The sequence below is a fragment of the Chiroxiphia lanceolata genome, chromosome 5, assembly GCF_009829145.1.
Source record: "Chiroxiphia lanceolata isolate bChiLan1 chromosome 5, bChiLan1.pri, whole genome shotgun sequence".
Taxonomy (NCBI): domain Eukaryota; kingdom Metazoa; phylum Chordata; class Aves; order Passeriformes; family Pipridae; genus Chiroxiphia; species Chiroxiphia lanceolata.
Window position 1 is genome coordinate 29,112,032 of NC_045641.1, and position 24,510 is coordinate 29,136,541.

Consider the following 24,510-nt stretch of genomic DNA (forward strand, 5'->3'; position numbering starts at 1 on the left):
CTGTACCATTGTTTGAGTCCTAAGATGGAGAGTCAGCTGTATATGATATGGCTATTGGCTGCTGGAGGCTGTTGTTACTCTGTATTTATATTTAAGAACTGCGCAGAACATGCCATCACGTTTGTTTGTGGCTCAGTCATTCCGGGCTCTGAGCAAATATGTGAATCTTGCCTTTTCAGTCTGAAGCCACTTCTTTTGACCTAGCAACATGTAGATTTTTACATCATGTTGTGCTTTAAAATATGAAAGAAAGCAGATCATTTTTCAAAAGCTCTACCTTTTTTCTAGCTGCTTTTCTTTACTTCTTTGAAAGACTTGTCTTGCATTAATTCATCTTTAAAAATAAAGTTGCCTGACCATATGTCTCACAGCATAACAGTGTCTTCTGGACCTGCTCCTGTTTTCAAGGGAAATGGTGATTTTTTTCCCCTCAAATTTGAAGTGAAAGGGAACAAATTTGAAGTGAAAAGGTTATCTATAACCTTTTTATCTGTAAGTCTTCTCCTAATGCTGTAATTCAGTGTCTATTTATGAATATAGAATTTAGGAACAATAAAAAAGGTATCTCCAGAAGAAATGCTTTATATATATATGGTATTTTAACACTGACAAAATTCATGTTCTTTAGGTATATCGATAAATTCTTCTTTTATAGGTTTCCTAAAAACTGTCTAATTTAGTCTAAAATGCTTTATAACCAAAGACAGGAATTTTAAGGGCAAGAGTACACAAAACCATAATTTGATTTAAGGACATTCATCTGTTACATTGCCAGTTTATCTCCTGATCTGTGAGCATATTTTAAGTGTAGCATACAAGACATGTCACGGATTTTTATAGGTAGCACAGATAATATTGCAAAATGTTAGAATTTTTCCATCCTCAACCATTGCTTTTGGAAACTTTTTAATTAAATTTTTCAGCCATCTCTGAAGATCTTATTAGTAGAACTGTGCATGTTTTGTTTGTTTCCCTTCTATTACAAGATTCTTGCAGTCATTTTCCAGATCTCTGGCATCTCTAGAATTTGGAGCAAGGCTCTGAACTTGAATGGAAAGTGAACCTGGTAGCAGTCATGTACTCTACAAGTGTCCATACTCACTAGAGACCTGTGAGAATTAGAAAGCTGTGTTGTCTCAAAATTTTATCTATATGGAGCATGCACCATCTCCTCACAGAGCCATTTTGTACCTAGAATGCATATTTACTATTTTCACAGAAAAAAACCCTAGTCACATCCTGTATTTACTGAGCAGAATTTTCCCAGAACTTTCCACCTTTGCTCCTAGTCTTGCTTCTGCAGATCCCAAAGAGCAACCTTGTATGCTTGGAGGAGATAAAGAAGAAGGAAATGCAGCAGGGGCGGGCAGAGCCTGCCACCTTTACAACAGCATCAGCAAATGGAGGATAAAGATTAAAAAATACAGTTTGTTGTCAAACCTGTTTGACATTTATTCACCTTTAAGCTCTTGACTTTACAAACTGAAATTACTTTCAATAAAGGATCTTTTTAAAATTTTATTTTGGAGGGTGGAAAGCTAACATATGCCTCATATGGAAAGGAAGGACAGGCGTGGTCTGGAAACAATGTAATTCTCAGCTTTAATATCCAACATAAGGGGTTTTTTGTCTGATGCAATAAAGATTCTTGCTAAATACATAAAATCATTGGACATGATTAGGTTATAAGATCAGGAATAACTATAGGTAGTTGTTTTGGATCTGGACCTGTTTGATGAGAATTTGTTGTTCTCTGTGGAATAAGTTGGTCTCACTGCATTTCTAAAGGGCATATATTCAGTTCATAATTATCTCCACATTTGGCATAAGCAGTGACAAATAATTAATTTTGGCAGCAAAAGCACACAAGCTAGTATTAGAGGGACATAGCTTGAGTTACTTTAGTTCTCAGAAGGCAGCGGTCAGTGAAGGACAGCCAGCACTTCTGTTATCTGTACTGCTCCGGTTTTGTTGAAGCAATATAGAACTTGACTTTGGGGAACTTGCTATTTGTCCTTCACATTTTGAATCTGGAATGTGTGGTGCTAATGCATCTTCACTTTGACTCGTAATTAAAAAGTGATTAATTTGAAACTCTGTTCTGTTTTCAGAGGAAGGAAACAAAGGTTATGGACCTGTTTTTGAGGAGCAGCCTGTTGATACCATCTATCCAGAAGAATCTTCAGATGGACAAGTCTCAATGAACTGCAGAGCTCGAGCAGTTCCTTTTCCTACTTACAGGTAACCTCTCTTGTTTTGATTTTCAAGTCTTGCTTATTTTACTGAGCAAGTGTTTCAGATTGTGTTATTAAATGATTGACTGGCTTAAAAGGTCAGTGCAAAGTCTTCAAGGTAGGAAAAATGGGGAGATTTGCAATTTCTGAGACTCAACCTTGCTTCAATTTGCCAAAATGTCTAGACAGTGTTGAAAACAGTATATTCCTGTCGTGTTACATGTTTTCAGCTTTTGAAAGAAATACGGATCTGGATGTTAAAAAAAAATTACCTTAAAAAATAATTAAGAGGCTACCTTTCAATCTTAGGCTAAGGATGATTGAGGTTCAAGTCCTTGTTCTTCTTGATTCAGAATGGCCTTTTTTATCCTATTTTGCTAAAAAGGAAAAGCATTTGCTGTTGAACCTGCATATTCTACATCCCACATTGCTTTGGCATCTGTGTTGCAGAGCAGTGCTCAAGAATGTGTCAGTTATGCTACTGAAGACGTAAAAAACTTTATTCTGAAAAGCGTTTCAACTAGTTTTAATAGAGATCCACACATGACCTCTTTCACAATAATTATATTATTGTAGAGGGCAATTCTGCTTTGTTGTGTATCCATATAAGTTTGTCAGCCATTGTCTGTTCATTATGTGAAGAGAAATGTACTTAAGATTATCACTATTAAGACTGTGACTAAATTACAACCTGGTTATAGGCAGAAAACTGCTGTAATTATACTAAGGACAGACACAATTTCTTGCCAACAAAAGAGATCCATTTCAGTAGATTATCCTACGACCAGCCCCCAGTACTCACTTATATGTGTTTCCAGACTCTGGTTTCTAGAACAAAAAAAGCAGTTGAGTCTGCCAGCTATTCTTTTAAATCTGTTACAGTTTTGTGATCAACTACGGTATTTTTCCATCAAAACAGCTTAGTCTTCACTACCTTTTCTAAAAATATGCTAACAGGTTGTCTACCTATACAGAACCCCTGTGAATAGTCCTTTTGAATATGATCCCTGCTACATCACATTTTGCTGTTGCACTTATTTGCTCTTACCATGCTTGGAAAGGACTAGAAGTGTGGAAAGATCAGATATGCTTAGATTTGGTACCCTTCTGATATACTTCCCCGTCTCCTGTCTGCAAGATTGTAAACATACCATCTATAGAGTGATTACATACTCTTCATAAAGTTTGGCATTCTTCTTTAACTGTTGTGGGCTCTGCAAAATTTGAACTAGTAAAGCCATTCTCAAAGGATTGCATCACACCTCCAAGCTTTTCTTTCTAGGAACAGATCTGATAATTAGCACTGATAGCTGATGTGAAGATAATTGCAATACAGAATAAGGCCACTTTCCCTATTTCCTGACATCATTATTTTTACTATACCTCAAAACATTATCTTAATTTCTTAGCCCTCTAACAGTTATTGAGCCAAAATTTTCTTATCTCAGAGGTAAATAAGTCCTTCCTGCCGTTTTTCATTGCAGCATAATCTGTCCTCAGGACACTTATTCCTAGGTATTTCTAAACAGAGGATTTATTATTTGTAACACAGATGTGTCTCACAGGACTGAATTGATCCTTCTAAAGGAATAAGACCAAAATGCTATTTACTGCATCTTAAAGATCCTGCCATTTCATTAGACTTTATCTTTTTTGTTCATGCCACTCTTACTATTGTTTCTTTCTCTGACAACTCCAAGTTCCACTTCCAAATGCAAATTCTGTATATTTCAGTACATCTTCAATAGTGCAGGAACGCATAGGGTGCGTGCTCTCATTGTTAAATACTTATGCCTGTCTTCACCTAAGAAAAAAAATTATTTACGCTGAAATAATCTTAGGATTTTTAAATGTATTTAGGTTACATCTTTCCTATTTGTGCTTAGGAAACGTGCAGTTCCTCTCTAAGAAGATTATAGACTCCCCCTTGTGGACACAGTAGTAGATATAAATGTAAATAAAAATAATGAGTGCTGGTTCCTACTCCATGTATTTTAACTTTCTTAAAATCACTAAAAATCGATAAGGGCCAAATCTGGGCCACCAGTTTCTGTCTTAGTCCCTCAAGTGGAAGTTGCAGTAATTCAGTGAAGTGGCTGTGGGGTTTTACCATAATTAGGGGGAGAATGATCAGCAATTTTCTGAATCTAGTAAGTAGGTCTTAAATCAAGCATGCCACAGTTTTTGCACTGACTTCACTGGCATGTTAGGTTTTACAAAACATCTTCATTAGCAGCAGGTTTACGAAAACCTCTTAGATAATTATTTGAGAATGTGTTTAAAATCCTCATGTTTGATCACTAGCTAGCTCATTGACAGCCAGCTCAAACATCTCTTAAAGCTTGGCTAGGAATCATGTTTTAACCTATATCACATCTCCAAGATGGCAGATGTGAGACTCTTATGTTTAAAGACCTATGGAGTTCAAATCTGTGCCTTTTGCTGAAGAAAAGCTTTAAACATATATAGAAGTATATTAATAACTTCCTGTATATTTTATTACAATTTATGAGTTATTTTTCACATCATATTTCTTATCAGGTTGCTTTTTTGGGCCAAATCTTATATCTGGCTTTTCTTTTTTAATAGGTGGAAACTCAACAACTGGGATATTGATTTAACAAAGGATCGCTACAGTATGGTGGGAGGCAGACTTGTTATCAGTAATCCAGAGAAATCAAGGGATACTGGAAAATATGTCTGTGTAGTGTCGAATACCTTTGGAACTGTCAGAAGCAGTGAAGCCACTCTGAATTTTGGATGTAAGCCAACGTTTACGTCAAAACATAGAAAAATTGTGGTTAGCTTGGAATACCCAATGTTTAAACTGCAGTGTCTTCTGCTAATGTGTGCTATAGCTGTATTACTTTGTAAAAAAATCCAATATCTTAAGTGCCGTAGTAATTTTGTAAGCATTTTATATTCTTTGGCATTCAGCTTACCTGACATCCTTCCCAGTGAGTAACTGTTAAATTATTAATTGAAGAGACTCATGGAGCCAGATCTCCAGGTAATAATGTCCAGACTCTTTTAAAATCACGGTAGGACTTGAGGGGAAATAGTCACAGAAGAAAGACACATGTGGGAGCATGTGATGATGAGGTGCTGCTGCAGTGCAAACACAACTGGAAGGCATGCCACTTGCTAGTAAAGCGTGTTCCCTGACTCCTAGGCTACAGTGAAGATCCCTGCTGAGGGACATTTCTGTCAACTTCTGACAATCATGAGCTAGTCTGGTGAATGCATGCATATGTACAGGCCTACACCATCAACAAATACATCAAATATGTGCATTGTAAAAAAAATGATGAGCTAAATGAAGAGTAATATGAAATTTTACTGACTGAAGACGTGTTTGGGATTTTTATTTTACTTTGCCTTAAGTTGCTTTTTTCCCTGGATATATTTTTTCATCAGAGGGCAAAAAAAGGAATCCAAAAAAAAAGGAATCCATTCTAACTGGGGTCTGTTCACAAAGCTCTGGGTTCCCTGACAGTAAGTGATTAGCCTGTCTTTCACCAGCTTCCGTGAGCAGAATTCCCTCCTTCCTGTATAAAATCAGACATGAAGTGAGTTCTGCTTTCTAATAGTAGTTTTAAGACAGTGGGGCCACATATACTAGGGAAATTCAGAGGCTATAATGAGCTGGTGGATTATAGTTGATACAGTTGATACAGTCTTAGTCTGTATTTACCTGGTGTATTTTCTAGAAAAAAAATTGAAAGCCAGGTTGTTACTTCCTTTTAATGGAGAAAACATTAAAATTCGGTTTACAGGATATTTATTTATACCTAAAGCAAGCTTCAGTGGTGTCAGTCCTGAATAGCCAATAGGATAAAAAGAAATTAAACCAATACACACAGTAGATGAAAAAAGTACAATCAAAACCATCTGAGGCATGTTCTGCCTACCAGCTCACTGACTGCATGAGCTGAATGTTGATAGCGTGCTGAACATTTATACTGAACAGAACCCTAATATATAATGTTTCAAAGTGTAAATGATAATAGAGCAATGAGGCAAGGAATAGAAGAGAAAAGATAGCTGGAAACTGATAAATACCTGTTTAAAAAAAGGCTGCTTTCATTCTTCTTTATACTATTGTATTTCTTCCCTTCTTCTTTTTAACAATCACTTACCTATAAAAAAAACATTTCCTCTGACAATCACTCTAAAAAGCTGAATACAGAGTTGCTAAAATTAGTATAGTGGAATCCATCTTTAGTGGAAGTTTTTGTTCTTTTGCTTGTGCATAAACTGATTAAAAAATGTTAACAACCATTTAGAAGAGTTCAAAAAAGTCTTGACCAGCTGTATTTTTGTCTTACTGTCAAGCTTACTGAAATTATGGAACAAAATCCACATTTTCTCATAAAATCCATCTGAGAATACTGTCTTTAGTAGAACTGGATCTTTTTAGATCCAGTGCCTTCAAACCTATTACAATATTTTTTAAGTGTTGCACACATTGTTGTGGTGGCTGTCTCAAAGTTTCAGAGGTTGTCCAAGGACACAATAAACAAAATGTCTGCACTTTAAATGCAAACTTAAAATTTCGAAAAAAAACTTTAAAGCAATGATAGGTTTTCCTTACATCAAACCTTATACCACCCATGTGCAATGCAGTATCAAATTAGCAACACATTTGTTGCTAATCACTGTAATTTTAATTTTTTTCCTATTCCTGCAAGAGATTTTAAAGAAAGCAGAAATCAGTAATACTGGCAAGTTTACAAGATGGTCAAAAGGTCTGCAGCAAGGAAACTAATGTTTTGGTGAGAGATCAGTCAATATTTTGCTTATAGAAAGTAGTTGTGTAGTAAGGTCCGTGCTGGTATTTGGAATGTGAATATACTCAAACTACTGCAGATATTGTATGAATAGAGGTATTCCAATCTGGATGAAGAGCTTTGTTGGCTTTAAGTTACAAGACTTGTCTGGTCAGATAGCTAATTCTTACTGTGTTAGTCTGGTATACTTACTCCTTTCTTTTATCAAAGAATAATATTCCAAATTAGTTGGGAGATAGTTGTGAAGAACTGACTACTTCCATTGCACTATGACAGAGGGTAACATTTTTTAAAATAAGAATCACAAGTCCTTCGAGTGTCCCAATACAATGCCTAGCATTGAAGCATTGATCTGTCAAGATCCAGTCAGTCGGTGGAAGCATCTGTATTGTCTTCTGGCCTGTTTGAGTAGAATAAAAATTAGTGTTTCAGAAGCTGGGAGAGGTGTCTCCCTGAACACTGACATAACTGCACTAGAGTTTTCTTCAGGCATTTGACAAAGCGTAGTGACATTTGCTTCCTAGATTTTAGTAGCCATTCAGATCTGACAAGTGTGATTTCCCCGTGAGCATTCCTCTACCTTTATTATGTTTAGTAAATGTAGTGGTTTTTACAAAGTTAAGGAATTAATTATTAATAGATAACGTATTAGATAATTGATAATGGATCTACCCATTGCATTTTACAGTAGTGAATAGGCTCTGTTTTCTACTTAATCTCTTTTTGTATGTAGCTCAGTCCTGATTTTTTCTTTATTGTTGCTGGCCGGCTGCCCTTAAGTTTTAGTTAGGTCTCAGAGACACTCTTGAGAATTTAGTAGAACTGGATAGCTGCCTGCCATTGAAGAAAGCTGAAGTAATCTGCATGACTTTAGCTTAGATGATTTTTGTGGTAGAATATTGCATTCAGAGGCTGTGCACTTGGCTATTACAGAGGTGTTGTTTGCACCACAGTGGCATTTAGAGCAGGGCTCCGGTGAGGATTTCTACAGTCTTCCTGTACTTGGTGACATAGGGAAATCTCACAAGAAACATTTTGTGCCTCAAGGTTTATGATTTAATTTCAGATTGGATAAGAGTGAAAAGCAGCAACATAGTGCAATTATTGATGTAGTTGATGCTACTCCTGCAACTGTTGTCTTATCTCTGCAGATACCATTAGTGCTCTCCCACAGTCTAGGGGATGATGAAAGACTTGTTTCTTCATTCTTTTACAGTAGTCTGGTTACCCTGCTGCATGGAAGTTGATTTAAAGAGAGTCAGCTAAGGCTTCACCTGGGACATGAATCACTTCTGTCCCAAACCTCTGGCACTAAAGATGTGTCTGAGCTAACTCCTTGCCAGTCCTTGGCTGCTGGAGTTGTCAGAAAGGGCAGCCAGGTCATTTCAGAGAAGCCACTTTAAGTTACAGTAAAGAATTAAACTTGCATTTGGAAAAACCTGTGGAAAAATAATCTAAAATCCTTTTCTTGTCTCTTCCTGGGATTCCTTCTTCAAATGTAACTTGCCTGGCTACTCCTAGGGATACAATCTGCACCACTGTTTTTTTCTTTTTTCCTGGCATTTTCAATTATGATGACAAAAATACTGTAAAAAAATGGATTTAATAATGGCAAATAAGCAAAACTGGCATTAGAGGTCCAGAAGTATCTCTCTATTGTATTTCTACATCAATCTCTACATGACTGAAAATAATAATAATAATAATAATAAATTATTGTCATGAAAAACCTAATTCTTCTCCCCTTCCTTTCTTAAAACTAGATCTGGATCCCTTTCCACCTGAGGAACGTTATGAGGTTAAAGTGCGAGAAGGTGTTGGAGCAGTGCTTCTTTGTGAGCCCCCTTACCACTACCCAGGTAATTCAGCTAAAAGTGCTTCATGTTCAACGTCTTAAGAGTAAAAGGCAAATTAATATTAATTTTTCCAAGTTTCCTTTAAAATTATTTAAACAGTAACTTTTATGCAGCTTGAGAATGAAACATTTAGGTTAGATTTCCATTTCAAATATATATTTGTTGTTGACCGTATATAAAGGGTATTGTTGAATTTGTGAATAGGTTTTGATATAAATAAAATTACTCAGGCTAATCTAGATAATGGAGGGGAGGCTTGGCCTACCAATCAGAAGACCTGAGTACATATCAGTGTGTCACTGTGTCATCACAGACTTTCTGCTGGTCTTGGACAGGGCCCAGCTTCATTCTGCCTAATGAAGTCACCTCAGCTGATACGATCATGGCTCCCATTAAAATCATATAACAGCAGTAGGCACCCCGAGAGGGTCAGAGATGAGGCAATTTATGCTCTGGAAATTCCTTTTTCTCATCATTAGCAACTGAAGAGCTCTGCAGGGATTATGCCCATAATCTCAAGTATCTGCAGTTCCATTTGGCTGTTAGCATCGCTTCTTCCTTGTAAAATGGGATAATGATTTAGTTTTCATACTCTGTTTAAGTATTGCAAGAGAATGAAGAACTAAGATATATTGCTAGTTAAAATACTCTAATTTATCTAAACCACAAGGCTGGTGAGGACTTCCCAGCTTCTGAATTGCACGAGGTCAAGACCCAGCTGCCTGTCTCCTCCCATCCCACTCCAGCTCCTGTGGGGTGGTAGTGCCCACCCGAGGGGAGCTATATGCACTGCAGCTGGGTCCCTGATAATCTGCACTCATGGCAGCAGTACCCTGATGTTCAGTGTAGAAAGCTACGAGCTGGCTACTGAGGCATGTATAAATCTCTCTCACATAACTGCCTCTCCAAAAGAAAGATATATAAACTAGAAATCAGAGTGAAGTAGTTTATATGCAGACAGTATTCTGTGATTTGAGTAGCTGATCATGTTGGTTTTTAATATTGACTAGAAAATGCTTTTCTCCAGATGATCTCAGTTATCGCTGGCTTCTAAATGAGTTCCCAGTGTTCATTGCTTTGGACAAGAGACGATTTGTGTCACAGACAAATGGCAATCTCTACATTGCAAATGTGGAAGCATCAGATAAGGGCAATTATTCGTGTTTTGTGTCCAGCCCTTCAATAACAAAGAGTGTATTCAGTAAATTTATTCCACTTATTCCACAATCAGATCGTAAGTATTTATCGGAAATGCTATGTGCATGCAATGCTTTAACTGTTTGTATAATTTTGCTAATTCGTAATTACTTTAATCTCTGTAAGGAGAATTATATGACAAGTTATAATAGCTACTGCACAATGTTACTTGGTCCCAATCATTCCCATCCACAATGAACACTCTGTGAAGAAAATCTCCATGGGTTCATTCACAAATTTCCTCTTAAATCAAGAACAGCTCTTATCCGCTTTCCCTCTTCTCATCTCTTTTATGTGATAAGACCCTGTACTCATCCCAAAATCTTTAATATCTTTTCTAGTCTTCACACTAGTTCAAAGGGGTATGACTGTAAAGCAGAAACTTCATGTAAAAGTTGGTTAAAAGCTTCAGGAATTACTCATTTTTCCCCGGAAATCCTCCATGAAAATGGAAAATCCTTTTCCCCTGCTGAAATTTCCTATCCAACAGTGGCCTAAGGGTTTTGTGTCTCATGGTTAATTCCCTAAGACACTTGTGTGGCTTTGTATTACTAGATTATTTGCCACCATTTCTTCATGAGAACTGCATGTTTTCCAAATAGTAACCAAATTCCCTGTTGACTCCAGTCTATCACTAGTCTCATAAAATGATCATCAATATTTCAGTGACCCTTTTATCTGTTAAATTTCCCATATTACAGTGAAGAACTGTGATTGAATTTGAGTAATTACAAATTAGTGATTTTTATCCAAATTTTTCATGGACAATATTCACACTGCAATCTTCATCTAGAATAACTCCAAGAGGAGTTATACAGGGATCACTAGTAGGTAGATTTGATTACATTTGCATCCCTGTGCCCTCATTAAGCTGTAGACTTGCATACCCTAGCTCCTTCATACCCTAACTAAAATAAAATTGAGCTTAAATTCAAAGTAATTCAGAATATTCCATCCATTCCACGAAGAATCTGTGGAAAATAGAGACTCAGGTTTTGTCTGCCCACGCAAACAGTACATCCATCATCGTACTTCAAATGCAATTAAAAATTCCGTAAAACATGTTAGGCATTGTCATCCAGAGAAAAATAACTAGTAAAACTGAGTAAAACAATTATACCTTACTAGTAAAACAATTTGCTGAGTAAAACAATTATGCCTTACTAGTAAAAGTTCAGTGCTTAGTCAGACTTTGTGGATAGCCAGGCTGTTTATTCACTGTAGAGAAGAATTTTGTCTGGAATTTTAAGAACAGTTTTTTTGAACTGTGGAAATCTTAGTAGCTGTATAACTTTCTGCCATGCCTTTTCTGAGAATCTTTTTTTTTTTGTGTTAGGAGCAAAAGTATATCCTGCTGATATCAAGGTGAAGTTCAAGGACACGTGCGCTCTCCTGGGGCAAAACGTGACACTGGAGTGTTTTGCTCTTGGAAAGTAAGTGTGTTTTAAAGTTATTGTAGAGCACTGTTTGCTTTCATATTTCGGGGACTGAAAATACATGTTTGATGACCAAATGCTCTTTTTGTAGTCTGCAATTTAACAGCCAGTTCTTGCTGATTTGTACTTTACTATACCTTTTCAAGTCCGGTTCCTGAACTGAGATGGAGTAAATACCTTGAACCCATGCCAGCCACTGCTGAGATAAGCATGTCTGGTGCAGTTCTTAAGATCTTCAATATTCAGTACGAAGATGAAGGACTTTATGAGTGTGAAGCTGAAAACTATAAAGGAAAAGATAAACATCAAGCGAGAGTTTATGTAGAAGGTAGGAGACATAATTTTGTTCTTGATGATCTATGTTGCTTTTACTTATGTTGGAAATACCTGTGTTTTCACACTTGATGTCAGCGTTGATTCATACCATCATCCTCACATCCTGCTGTTCAAGTTAATAGAGCAAAATCAAAACTCACTCATTAAATGCGAGTCATAACATTTGTGTGATAATTGAATGACTACTCAGTTTGTCTGGTTATAACAGCTGGTATATACACCTTGACAGTTACGTGTGTTAGTTTTAAAGTAATTATGCATAATGGAAATTATATCAATTTAGAGTACATGAAGTGAAAGAACTTCCTGGAAGAAAAAGAGACCATTAGGTTTGTTATGCTTTATTGTTTTCTCATTTTGTTTGTGGTTCCTGCCTTAGCTCTAGCTCTTATCAGCTATGCTCAGTTCTTCACTCCTCTACCTTCGGTCGCTTCCCTTTATGCATTTGGTTAAATTAGGTAATAGAAACATTGTATCTTACTGCTAAGTGGAATCGTCCCAACTTGACTCATTGACTGAGACTTGTGCCACAAAACTGTGGCACGAAAAGGTCACACATAACATCTGAATCACTTTCAGAAGATTTCTGTCTCTTTTCATTGACTGTACAGAACATCATCTGAGTTAAGATCCTCAGTTAGTGCTAGAACTTCGATAGGATACATTCAACATTAGTGTGGGATGGTTGTTACTGCTTAAAATAAGTAGAGCTAATAAATACGTTTGTTTGCTTAGCAAAAGCAAAAATGCTGGATTGTTTTCAGTATTAATGTTTTAAAATATCCTCTCTGGACCAAGAGAATTAATTCTTGGAGATCCTTTTAGTACATACATAGTTGTGCACAATTTCATGTCATTTAACTATCATTTTTATGATGTTCGTGAGTAATTTCCACATTGTATAATCTACAGATCAATATAAGCAGTCTCTTATGTCTTTGGTCATTCAGGAACCATTATTTCAATTCCATATTTTCTTTGCATAGTTTGAAGTTATTTTGAGTCTATGTCGTAAGACAGAAACTTCTTCATTCTTTGTTGTGCTGGTGCATTGCTGAGTTATCATCATTACTTTGTGTGTCCCATTTAAGCATCATGGGAAAAGCAGTGGAATTAATACAACATAATGCTCATTAAATATGTATGTGCTATATTAACAATGCATTATGTATTTTATTCCTCAGCTGCTCCCGAGTGGGTAGAACATATCAATGACACAGAGAAGGATATAGGCAGTGACCTGTACTGGCCTTGTGTAGCTACAGGCAAGCCTATTCCAACAATTAGGTGGTTGAAGAATGGTGCCTCGGTAAGTATATTAGCATAGATGATGCTGGACTGATTGCTTAGCTGATAGAAATGATTTTTTCAACCATGCATTATTAAAAGGTTAAAAAAAATGTATTATAATGATACAAATATTTGCTGATTACACTTGCATTAGGCATTAAAATCTATTTTTTAAAGTTTTATCTCAATCTTCTCTTATTTCTTCGGGCTATTTAGTGTTCAGCTTTGAATTATGAACTTATCTTTTCACCATATGTTTGAGAGGTGAGATATCTCTTTTTCTTCAGGCCTGTTGTTTAAATAAATACTCATTTTTCTGGATAAAAAAAATGTCTATCGTCTACTCTTTAAAATTAATCCTTTTTGCCGCATTAGACATGAGTGTGTCTTTGAAAATATAAGAAAAATGGGGTCAGTGGAGATATGAGAAGAAAGAGTATTTTTAAATTATCAGTGGTGTTTCTTTATCTTGTATTTTTTCACATTTTTTCTAGACATAGAATGTTGCAAATGTTTAGCTGATGTGAAGTTTAAAGGAGTACTGTTAAATAATTTAATTCTGTTACATTGGATATGTTGTATAAATTAAGTAGATTTTTTGTCACAGGAACACAGAATTATTTGGGTTGGAAGGGTCCTTAAATATCATTTAGTTCCAACCCCTCTGCCATGGGCAGGGTCACCTTTCACTAGACCAGATTGCTCAGAGCTCAATCCAGCCTGGCTTTGAACAGTTGCAGGGCTGGGACATGCACAGTTTCTGTGGGCAAAATTTGTCCAGACATTTCAACAATGTATTTAAAGTCTATTGCTTATACTGTATGAAAAACCATTAAAAAAACAAAGAGATTATAAGAGGGCACAATGTAGTGCTGCGTCTGTTGAGCTATGGTGACTCTGATCTTGGCAAGCAAACAAAAAAAGACAATGAGGCAGCTTGTTTTTTGATTACCTTAAGAAAAATGTGTGAGGTTGGAGGGAGAACAGGGATATCACCATCTGCCATATGGAGATGGCTTAAACCTGGAAAAGCAATGCTGTTGTCTAGTTTCAGTAGTTATTGCAAACAAATAATTTAACAAGCAAGTTCCTTGATGGTACTTGGCTTTCACTGACAAAATCTGCATACTTGATTGCAGAAAGCGGTGTATAATTCTCCAGTAGTACACTGGAAGATTATGCTGTGTGTTAATGTGATGTTAAGATGATTTCCAAATGCAAGATAGCAAAAATATGCTAATTGCCTTGAAAATACAACTTGTTTCTAAATCAGATAATTTTTAATCAGGTATTTCGCTTAGCACAAAACAAAGATTCTTGTTTTACATAAAATGTTTCTTTTTTGCATGAAATATGTTTCCTTTAATATGTTCTTTTTTCAGGTAAATAGTATTCTTTTAATCTTTCATTGCTCCATGCACTCCAATATACTTAGATACGAGGGTTAAACCTTTTCAGATTGATTTTCACAAGAAAACGATTTATTAACATGATCTTTCAAAAACCAATTGACATCTACTTGTAATTTACAAAATACCTCACCTCACTTTGTGCATTTTTATACACAGTTTTTAAAGATAGATTAATTATCTTATTTTGATTTATCATTTTTTGGTTTTTATATTAAAACAAAGTATATAGAAAATAGTTTATACTATCTCCCAGGGGAATCTTCTGAAAGACTCCTACCTTATTGGGGCTTGCTTTGACTTCTTATTGTTGTAAATAATGTACATACAATAGAAAGTACTGAACAGTGAGCATGGCATAACAAAACTTATATACATAAAATTAATTCAGTTCCTTGTTTCTCACTTCTGAATCAGTAGTGTTTGCATTGATATGATAACAGGGGACTGAAGAGTAAATTTGTCTACTGCCACTCATCTAGGACTTTCTCAGGAAAGCTTCTTTTAAAAAAGAAGGGGAACCCAATGTCACTGAAAAAAAAAAAAAAAGAATGTGGATGAGTGTGAATTCTTCAGCATATGTAGTCTATATTAATGTCTTATTGTTTTATTGATTCTGTGTTTCAGTTCCGGAAAGGTGAACTAAGAATGCAAAGTCTGACCTTTGACGATGCCGGCATGTACCAGTGTATAGCAGAAAACTCGCATGGAATTATTTATGCAAATGCTGAACTGAAGATTGTGGGTCAGTGGGATTATTTCTCTGTTTGCTGTTTCAGAGTTGTGTAATACAGCAGTCATATTTGCAAGTATTTTTTGGTAAGAGATTCCTGTGAGGATAAAGCTAAGAACCCTCACTTAGTCTAGGTGAGGTTTATTTGAGCTCTCTGCCTGGATTTTGACAACAACTTCAGGATAAATTTACTAACTTATGAGGCATGTTTGCCGTATTATTTCTGATGTTTGTCTACTGCTGTTACCCTCAGAGAAACTGATAGTGCAGAAGTCATATGCAGCGTGTAGAGTTGCTGCCTACACTTTCAAACTTGCATAACTGGTTGAGAAGCATTTTATTTTTTGCTCACCTATGCTCGCTGTTCTGTGGGGTAAAACCTGCTGTTTCAGAAACCGTGTTGTCAGTCACTTGGCCTTTGAAGCTCTTCCTCTTCACTCTCCCTTTGCTTTTGCCTTCTACAACCCATTAAAGCCAAGCCACAATGTTTGAGTGCAATAGAGCTGTGCCATTTGATGGCTGGATGTTGTTATTAATCCATTGTTCTCCTAAGGAGCATCAATTTAACTTTCAGATCCAGAGTGATCAGCCTTAAAGCAATTTCTGATGTTTTTGCTGATGTCATTAGAGCAGGTGCACTGGCTGTATGACAGGGTTTTCCTAGATTTCCCTGCATTACTTACTCTGGGTTCTTTTCCATCTCACACTTGCTTTCAGACTTTCCCAAGACCTGAAATATTATTGTTTTTCCCAATCCATTGCAGAACAATACCTCATCCTACGCTGTTCTTCCATTACTATGTAGTCACTACCAGCCTGGATTACACACAATGAGCACCTTTTGCATTTGCTTTCAAAATTTGGTGTTGGTAAGATGTGGATGTTTGTCAGAGTTTTGCTCTGTACTTCTGTAATTAACTAATAACCTTATTTCTTCAGGCTGTGCACACACTTGCTGGCATGATTAACAATGGTATGCCAGCATGCAAAATAGTTAAATGATTTTTTTCTTTTATTCGGTTTTAGATAGAGAGAAAATCAGTAAGCAAAGATCTGACCTCAAAAACATAAGCAAGGTGCTTGCTACAGTCATGTGTCATTACTCTTGTACATCTGAGAGTGCACCTAGGGCCAGCTGGCCAAACAAAAAACTACAAAGAAGGACACAACCTTAGAGTTCCTGGAGAGGGTTAAAATCACTGAAAAGTATGATCGAGTGAGGAACTTGTTACAAAGATCCATCTCCAGGAATCTGAATTTTATTAGGACTGATCAAAAGGCCTTTTGAAAGGGAAGAACTTCCTATTGATTTCAGTGGACTTTGATCTTAAGATTAAACTTAGATGGAAGTTTCAGAAAGAAACTTCTAATGTAACACAGCACAGAACTGCATAATTATTTTTCCTGTTTCTTTTAGGTCACCATCTACTTCCCACCACATCTCTGTATCCTTAATATTTTTCTCATTGGTCTAAATAATGGACATTTGTAAAAAATTCAATAGTTCTGTCATTTATTGCATGTTGCAGACAAATTTTCTTTTGCAGTAAATCACTAACAGCAATACTTGTGTTAATTTTTGCTTTCAGCTTCACCTCCTACTTTTGAACTGAACCCTATGAAGAAGAAAATCCTAGCAGCTAAAGGGGGGCGTGTAATCATTGAATGCAAGCCTAAAGCTGCTCCTAAGCCAAAATTCTCCTGGAGCAAAGGAACAGAATTGCTTGTAAATGGGAGCCGGTTAGTATTGACTGTTAGTGAACACTTCGAGCCTTAAAAACATTGCCGTATATTTCTATCTAGTTCTCCCTTTTCAAGAATTCAGGGACAGGAAAATATGTAATTTCAGGAAAATAATATGCTGAAATATTGCTGACAGTGTGGATCCAAATAGCTAGTAGGGTATCCAACTTTAACCAGTCTCTTTGGTGCTGGTTACGTTTAAGAATTGAATTGTATCATAAAACTCTAAGAAAAATATTTGAATGAGTACAAATGCGTAGAAGTATGTACTCTTGCTCCAGCAATGAGACATCTAATCCTGCCACAGTCTCTTTAAATATCTTTTTCTATAAGGGTGTTTATAAATCCAGTAGTGAGATGTGAGTTTTCAAAAGATGTTTGTAGTTTGTTCTTTCGCTTACTACAGTTCTAGAGGAAACATTGGTTTCAAATATAAAACCTAATTGCTCTTGATATATTTTTTGCACTTTCCATAGCATACGTATCTGGGATGATGGGAGTCTGGAAATTATCAATGTAACAAAGCTGGATGAAGGTCGCTACACCTGTTTTGCGGAAAATAACCGAGGAAAAGCTAATAGCACTGGTGTTCTAGAAATGACAGGTAAGTCTCTGAATTGTATTAGTTTGTTTTGGCTATATTCCCTCAATTCAAAATCACTAATGTTTTGCTCCAACATTGCAAGCTGCTCCATATTTTTTCTTTCTAATTTAATTCCTCATTAAGAATGAATTGATGCTTTTAAAGCATGTTGCTCAGAAGAAACTGGGTTTATTTGCAGCAGTTCTATCACTGTATCTTAATTTTCAGGGTTGATTTATCCATAAGACATTATTAAATCAGATACATTAAGTTGACATATTTTAAAGCATTCCTTCAATTTGGTAGCTTAGCACTCAAACTAAGGTGAGATTCTGGGGCTTCAACTGAGAGCAAGGGCACTCCTACTGACCTTTCTTTTTTTTCTTTTTTTTTCTTTTTTTTTTTTTTGTACTGTAAGCAGATTTCAGAGAGGAGTTTGCGTGTTCAAGGGAATATGCATAAAATTTGTGACATAAGGGCATATAGCCTTATGACTGTGCTACTAAATTATCTTCCTTTATTAGTATTTATTGATTGAGTACTGATATCCTTAATTATGTATTTTAAATCTGATGTCAAATAGTTAAATAACTCTAGACTACAGACAGGAAAGACAACATTCTGTAACAACTATGTCTATCAAGTACCACTGATCATAGGAGAGTCATTTATCAGATACATTTTTATCTCTGTTCCAGAAGTTATGCTGGATGTGTCAGCTCAATGCCACAATAGTGATGTACTAATGTGAGAATTAATCTGTAGTACCAGATCATATGAAAGCAATTTTCTGGATGATATATACCAAATGAGTTGTAAAATTTTACTTTATGTTTTCAGTTACTTTTTATCATCTTCTGCTGTTACATATGTCTTAATATTACTCTCAGGCATTTAAGTATTTTGAAAGTTTTTGTAACTAAATATATCCAGACCCTTCATAGTTATATCATACTTTCTAAAATCAGAACATTCGCAAACTAAATTCACACAGTGGAATACTTAAACCATATGTTTGTAAACCTTATAAAGCAGTATAAAGAAATTTTAAATTTTGAAGAATTCTGCTGTGATTCATCTAAAAATGAACACCAAGAGAATAAGACATCATAGCAGGAACAGAAGGGTCAGATGGCATATTTCAAAACTGTTTTCACATTGTGGACAAAGTGGACAATGATGAAGATTGATAAAGAATGCTTTAAAACTGGCATTCCCAAGCACATTACATGGCCCATAAAATGTCTTGGACATGGTGCGTGACTACAGGAAATTAAAAAGTTAAATCTGAAACTAACAGGCACTGCAAAGTCTGGTGGTTTTCCCCACATCCTGCTTGTTCCCTGCCACTGGTCCACTATTTCAGCAACGGTTTAGACTAGTAGAATATTTATGTATACATTTAGAAAATCAGTGATGGTAGAACCAAATACTGAGCATACAGGCACCACCACACTGGAATGGAGCAAGTATCCTAAGTGTGTGTCCACAGCTACGACTTTGGAGATCGAATGTTAACTGGTTGCTCCAATGCACTATGAGATGCTCCATACTGCAAAAGCCAGTAGTTGTGCCATCCTCAGAGTCTTGGTATTTAGCAGGTTTTAGATTACTAGAGTAGGATCTGGGGAAAGGTTTCTTTCTAAGGCACATTGACAAAATATTCAGTTTACTGAGGATATTTTCCTGTTCTTTGGTGGAATGGAATGTGCTCCTTGGAGCATGCTTGAACCTAGGTTTTAACTAGTAGCAATAGTTCTTTTCTTATGGCTATTGTCCTCCGGGTTTTGATACCCTACTCCAACTCTCATATTGGTGGGAGAGATATTGTATGTTATGGTATAAGGAAGATACTCTGTGGCTTTTTGTTTTATGATAATAATTGTAAGAAAATGAACAGGTCTCACAGATAGAGTGAGTCTCTTCCAGAACAATTGCTAGTTTGCCATATGAGTTTGATGCAATTATCAAGAGCTCTAGCAAGTGTCATGAGATCTCTGCCTTCTCTCTTGTTTCTGTAATAATAATGGACGTTCCTAGGGTATATACAGCTTTATTCTTTTCCTTGTGTTGTTTTCTCTTTCTTTCCACATGTAGCTATTTGCACAGTTTTTTATACGTCCATTATATTGTTTCTCAGTAGATAAATTGAGATCTTAATCTCTGCAATGCTCTAATGAAAATCTGACTCAGGCTGAGTAGAACTTTCTGTTCATTAATAAGACAGGGTTTTAAACATAAATATTATAATTGAAACAAAAAATACAACACAAGTCATATAAGATTCATAATGTGCCATTTACTATATGTGAGGTATAGTCAATGAATAAAAATAGTTTTTAATAGTCAGTAATGTGATTCAGAGACTGAAACAGCTAAACAGAAGTCAGGCATTTGAGGTGTAGAAGGTTTTCTTTGTTCTCTTTAGTTTGGTCCTTTGAAATGTAACTCTATGAATAACATGCAAATTGGAGTTTGAAGGCGTAGTTTAATGTATAATCATACAGTTATGGAGCTGAGTTTACATTTGAATAAACATTTATTTATTGGAATTTTCCATGTTTGCCATTAACTTCACAGAAGCTACAAGGATTACTTTAGCTCCGTTGAATGTCGATGTCACCGTTGGAGAGAATGCTACCATGCAATGCATTGCGTCCCATGATCCCACATTAGACCTGACATTTATTTGGTCTCTAAATGGCTTTGTAATAGATTTTGAGAAAGAGCACGAACATTATGAAAGGAATTTTATGGTAAGATACTACAGATCCCTATTTAATATGGAAAAACATAGTTTTCTTTGTTGTGAAGAGCTCTTTTTTTCTGGTATACTTCTTCTGTTGTGTTGGTTCAGGTCCAGAAAGATGCAGTCGGCCAAGAACATAAAATAGAATTACAATTTAGACACCTTACAGACACACACAGACACTTGCAGGTAGATACCTCAAATCAGGTATCTAAATTGACTAAGTATTTTGGTACCTTGGTTAAATCCCACTCTGGTTATTAGTAAAAATAGCTGGTAAATAGGTAACCTTGTAGTAAACAGGGTGCAAATTATCTCAAAAAAAGTGTGCATATGCGTTCATTTTTACTTACCCCTGTTTTTCTCATCAGCATTTTTGGAATTTGGCACAAGTCTGGGCCAGATGGTGGATAGGAGTCAAACAGTCTGTAAACACTGAGCAAGAGTTTGTGTAAAGGCTAAACAAGTTAATACAAAGACACTAATTTTGACACATAGAAAGAGGAATCATAGTTCTTCTGCATTTGCATCTATGGCTGTATTTTTAGAGTCTTCTATCAGGCTTATTCAAAATTAATATCTCTATTAGAAGTCCTTTCTTTTCTGATCACATGCTGATTTACCTAATATTCAACAACCTCAGTGTTTGCCTATGTGTGTAAATATTCTATCGTTCTTCATTTAAATTATACAAAAATCCTTAAATTTATATATCTTTTTATTTTGTGCTTCCAAGAGGAACTGTGGATATATAGAGAAAAGGTTGCTAATGATACCTGTAGTGTCTGGAAACACCAGGGACTGTGCTTAGTTTCAGCTCCATGTTCAAAATTATGTACCATGTAACAGTGCCTCCTGCAGTCCTCCTCCTAGGCTGGCAATATTATCTGATTTTACATGGACCAAGAGATTCTTTTTTTCTCTTTCAGTAACTCTTTATCTCCATGTGAAAAGATGCTTCAAGCATAACTATTTTAGTCTGATTTGGAACAAACTAACCCTTTGAGGAGTCAGAGTTGCCTCAACCTGCTCATTTGCTGAGTTGTAGAACATCCCTAAGAAGTCACATTGCTCTCTTTCAGTAAGAGAACAAACCCTTGTCCAACAATCCAGTAGAAGTATGCTAAAATCATCTTAAAACATTTAAACTCAATGACATAAACCACTTTCTGCAATAAATCTCCTGAAAGTCTATGTCCAGACTCAGTAGCAGAGCAATAAGCAGTTTGCAGTCTGTTTTGTATTACCTCGGGAATTTAAAAAAAGAGTAGATCTTCATCAGTACGCTGACATCTTTCAAAATATTTTCTTCATGTGGCTACTAAGCCACACTTTTGATATGTTTATATTTACACTTTGGTAGTAATCAATACATAGGAATACCATGAAAAAGCTTGAATCGCCTCTTAATGGCATTCATTTGCCCTTTGGTAAAGGTTGGAATGAGTCAGAGTGTCAGTCAAAATATGAACTTGAAGAGTAAAGCCCTAGTAAATTTATTCCTTGTAAAAGAGCAAATAAAACCACTCTGTGTCAGATTTTATTTAGTTGATTTCTTTTAGCTACCTGACACAAGTTGTACAAAGAAATTGTGTTCTATAAAACAGAAAATCAGGCTGAAAGTGTTGATGAATCAGTGATATGGAAGACAAAAATGCTTTTATCAGAGGAGTTTGTAATGCAAGAGAAAGGAATCTGAACTTTCTCCATCTGTGGGTCATGGGTTGAACAAAAATTTTTATATCACTTATAGATACTTTTGAGTTTTCCTCTAAATAATGGAAATAAAAGGAAATTGGATTTTTTTTTCTTTTAGGATAAATTAATTCTGAAAGTTTATCCTGATTTTAGAGCACTTTCTAACAAATAACCTCAAGTGAACAAATGTGGAACCATGTAAGGGCTTCAAAAAGTGTGTGATTCTCTTAGAAAATTGATGATATATAATTCCCACCTGTTTCGTCTTCCAGAGAGCCAGTGGTCCTGGACTCCTGATCCCAAATTCTAATTAACTCCATAATATTTTAGACACTATTGAAATGCTTGATTTCAAAACCAAATTAGCCTAACTTTACTAGGCTACCTTGGTCTCTACAGACTTTTTATGGTCTGCAGAGAGAGAGAAAGAGGTGCTTCACTTCATTTCTTGATTTGTTGTGTTTCTTTTGCATTTGATCAATACTGAATTATTTTAACAAGGGCAGCTTCTTGTTTTGCACTCCTATGCCTTACTTCTGGGCTTTCAAATGCAAAGCAAGTGCAGATAATCTCCATTCCTCTTTCACAGGCAGCTTAGTCTTTACTGGGGACAGTAGGATTGCGTTTGAAGTCTGCATTTGTAGTTATTAGGTTATTCAGCGCTTAAGTAATAACAAATGTAGAATGTTTAACAAATTCAGCAAATCCAGTACAAAGGTTTATATAGGATATAATTAAGAGGAGTATGAACTTTTTATATTTCTGTTTCATTCATTTATTGTATTCTTGCATTAAGGGGTTTTCTCCTTCCTGTGCAAACAAAGGGATTTTCTTCTACCCGTTTCCATCTCTAGCAGTTCTGAGCTGAAGTCGCTGGGTGGCAGGTTTGTTCAGGCTTTCCCAAATGCAAAGGGTGAGCTGTTCTGATTTGAGAGCAGCAGCACGAACTGCTGGGCTTGAAACAGTGAAGTCCCATGCTGCCATGCAGCCCTTCACAAACACAAAATAAAAAGATATTCCATCATGAATATTAAAATTACTGGGTATGTGAAGCCTGCACTCTGTGCTATAATTTCCTGTTGATGAAGGATCCTCATCTGTCTTCCTGATAATATCACTATTAATTTATGTGACTGTGCAGATCAACATGCTGAAACTTGATAGTGTCACAGTATTTCAGTTCTCAAAATGATACTAATGTTGTCATCCCATACGCATCATGAAATGCTAATGAAATTCATGTAAATCTCTGCACTGTTCTTTCTTTAAATGGAAGCTTTGGTATCTCCATCATGACTGAAGGCAAAACTAATTTGCATTACGTTAGTACTAAAATTCATTTCTCAAAAGGACATTTGCCAGTGCTGTTTTTATTTCCTGTGACAGCAATATTTAAGATGGAAAAATATATATGAATTGGTTAGCTTCCAAAGAATTAAATGGAGTCTACAAAATCTTACTATTAAATTGATTACTTTTGACTTTATTTATGGTTGTTCCTCTGATTATTTAATTGACAAACTAAACATTATCAATCCTTTCAAGTCTCAAAGAGATACAGCACTTCAAGTAGTCTGGAAAATGCCAACTTTTTATAGATCTGCTTTTTGTCATATGTTTTTAAAGATTGAAAAGATTACTTTTGTTATATATTAAAAAATGTAAATACTATCCAAATATGACTATTCTTTTAAGTTTATTACAAAAAAACCCTTTCATATGTGAAGGTGTGTAACTGTTCTTTTTTTTACTTTTGAGTCCATTTGTATGGATAGTCAGGAAGAACTTCATAATTTAACTGGTTCAAGTCAGAATCTTGTAAGTAGATTAGGAAGAGTCCAAATGTAGGCTGTAGTAGTCTTAGTCACATAATGACACACATACATTTTAAAATGTTTTGCATACCAGCAGTATGCAACTATTTGCTACATTATTTACAAGTTATCTTAAGCAAAATCAGTGAACCTGAAACCCTGATATTTTTGTCACCATTTTATTTTTAATAACTATACTTAAATAGCTTTACAAGTTAGGTTAGGTATCAAGAAAAGGTTTTTCACCCAAAGGTTGGTTGAGCACTGGAACAGCCTCCCCAGCGAAGTGGTCACAGCACCAAGCCTGTCTGAGTTCAAGAAACATTTGAACAATACTCTAAGGCACATGATGGGATTCTTGGGGCTGTCCTGTGCATGGTCAGGAGTTGGACTCAATGATCCCGATAGTGGGCAGTCAAAAACTGAGCGATTCCAGGTATGGGATATAAACTGGAATACTTTATTGAGCACGAGAACACAATTTAAGGGCTTCGGAGGTTGGACATGCTAATGAGGAGGACGAGCTATGTTAATTAGGGGATGGATCATGCTAACTAGAGGATTACACAATTTTCTGCTACAGTTACACAAGTGATTAATATTTTCCGTTTTTAGGACCACATGGGGGGAAAAGGACAAAGG

The 24,510-nt window shown here is 35.9% G+C and overlaps 1 protein-coding gene across 1 annotated transcript in view; it reads left to right on the forward strand.

Moving 5' to 3' along the window:
• Positions 1–24,510, forward strand: part of CNTN1 (contactin 1) — a 241,173-nt gene that overhangs the window by 161,678 nt on the left and 54,985 nt on the right. The window contains exons 4-14 of the mRNA XM_032688287.1: positions 2,112–2,241; positions 4,824–4,996; positions 8,788–8,883; positions 9,908–10,114; positions 11,414–11,510; positions 11,660–11,841; positions 13,034–13,158; positions 15,176–15,293; positions 16,871–17,021; positions 17,501–17,628; positions 20,188–20,363. Coding sequence (XP_032544178.1) covers positions 2,112–2,241; positions 4,824–4,996; positions 8,788–8,883; positions 9,908–10,114; positions 11,414–11,510; positions 11,660–11,841; positions 13,034–13,158; positions 15,176–15,293; positions 16,871–17,021; positions 17,501–17,628; positions 20,188–20,363 — 1,583 coding nt within the window. The remainder of the gene's footprint in view (positions 1–2,111; positions 2,242–4,823; positions 4,997–8,787; positions 8,884–9,907; positions 10,115–11,413; positions 11,511–11,659; positions 11,842–13,033; positions 13,159–15,175; positions 15,294–16,870; positions 17,022–17,500; positions 17,629–20,187; positions 20,364–24,510) is intronic.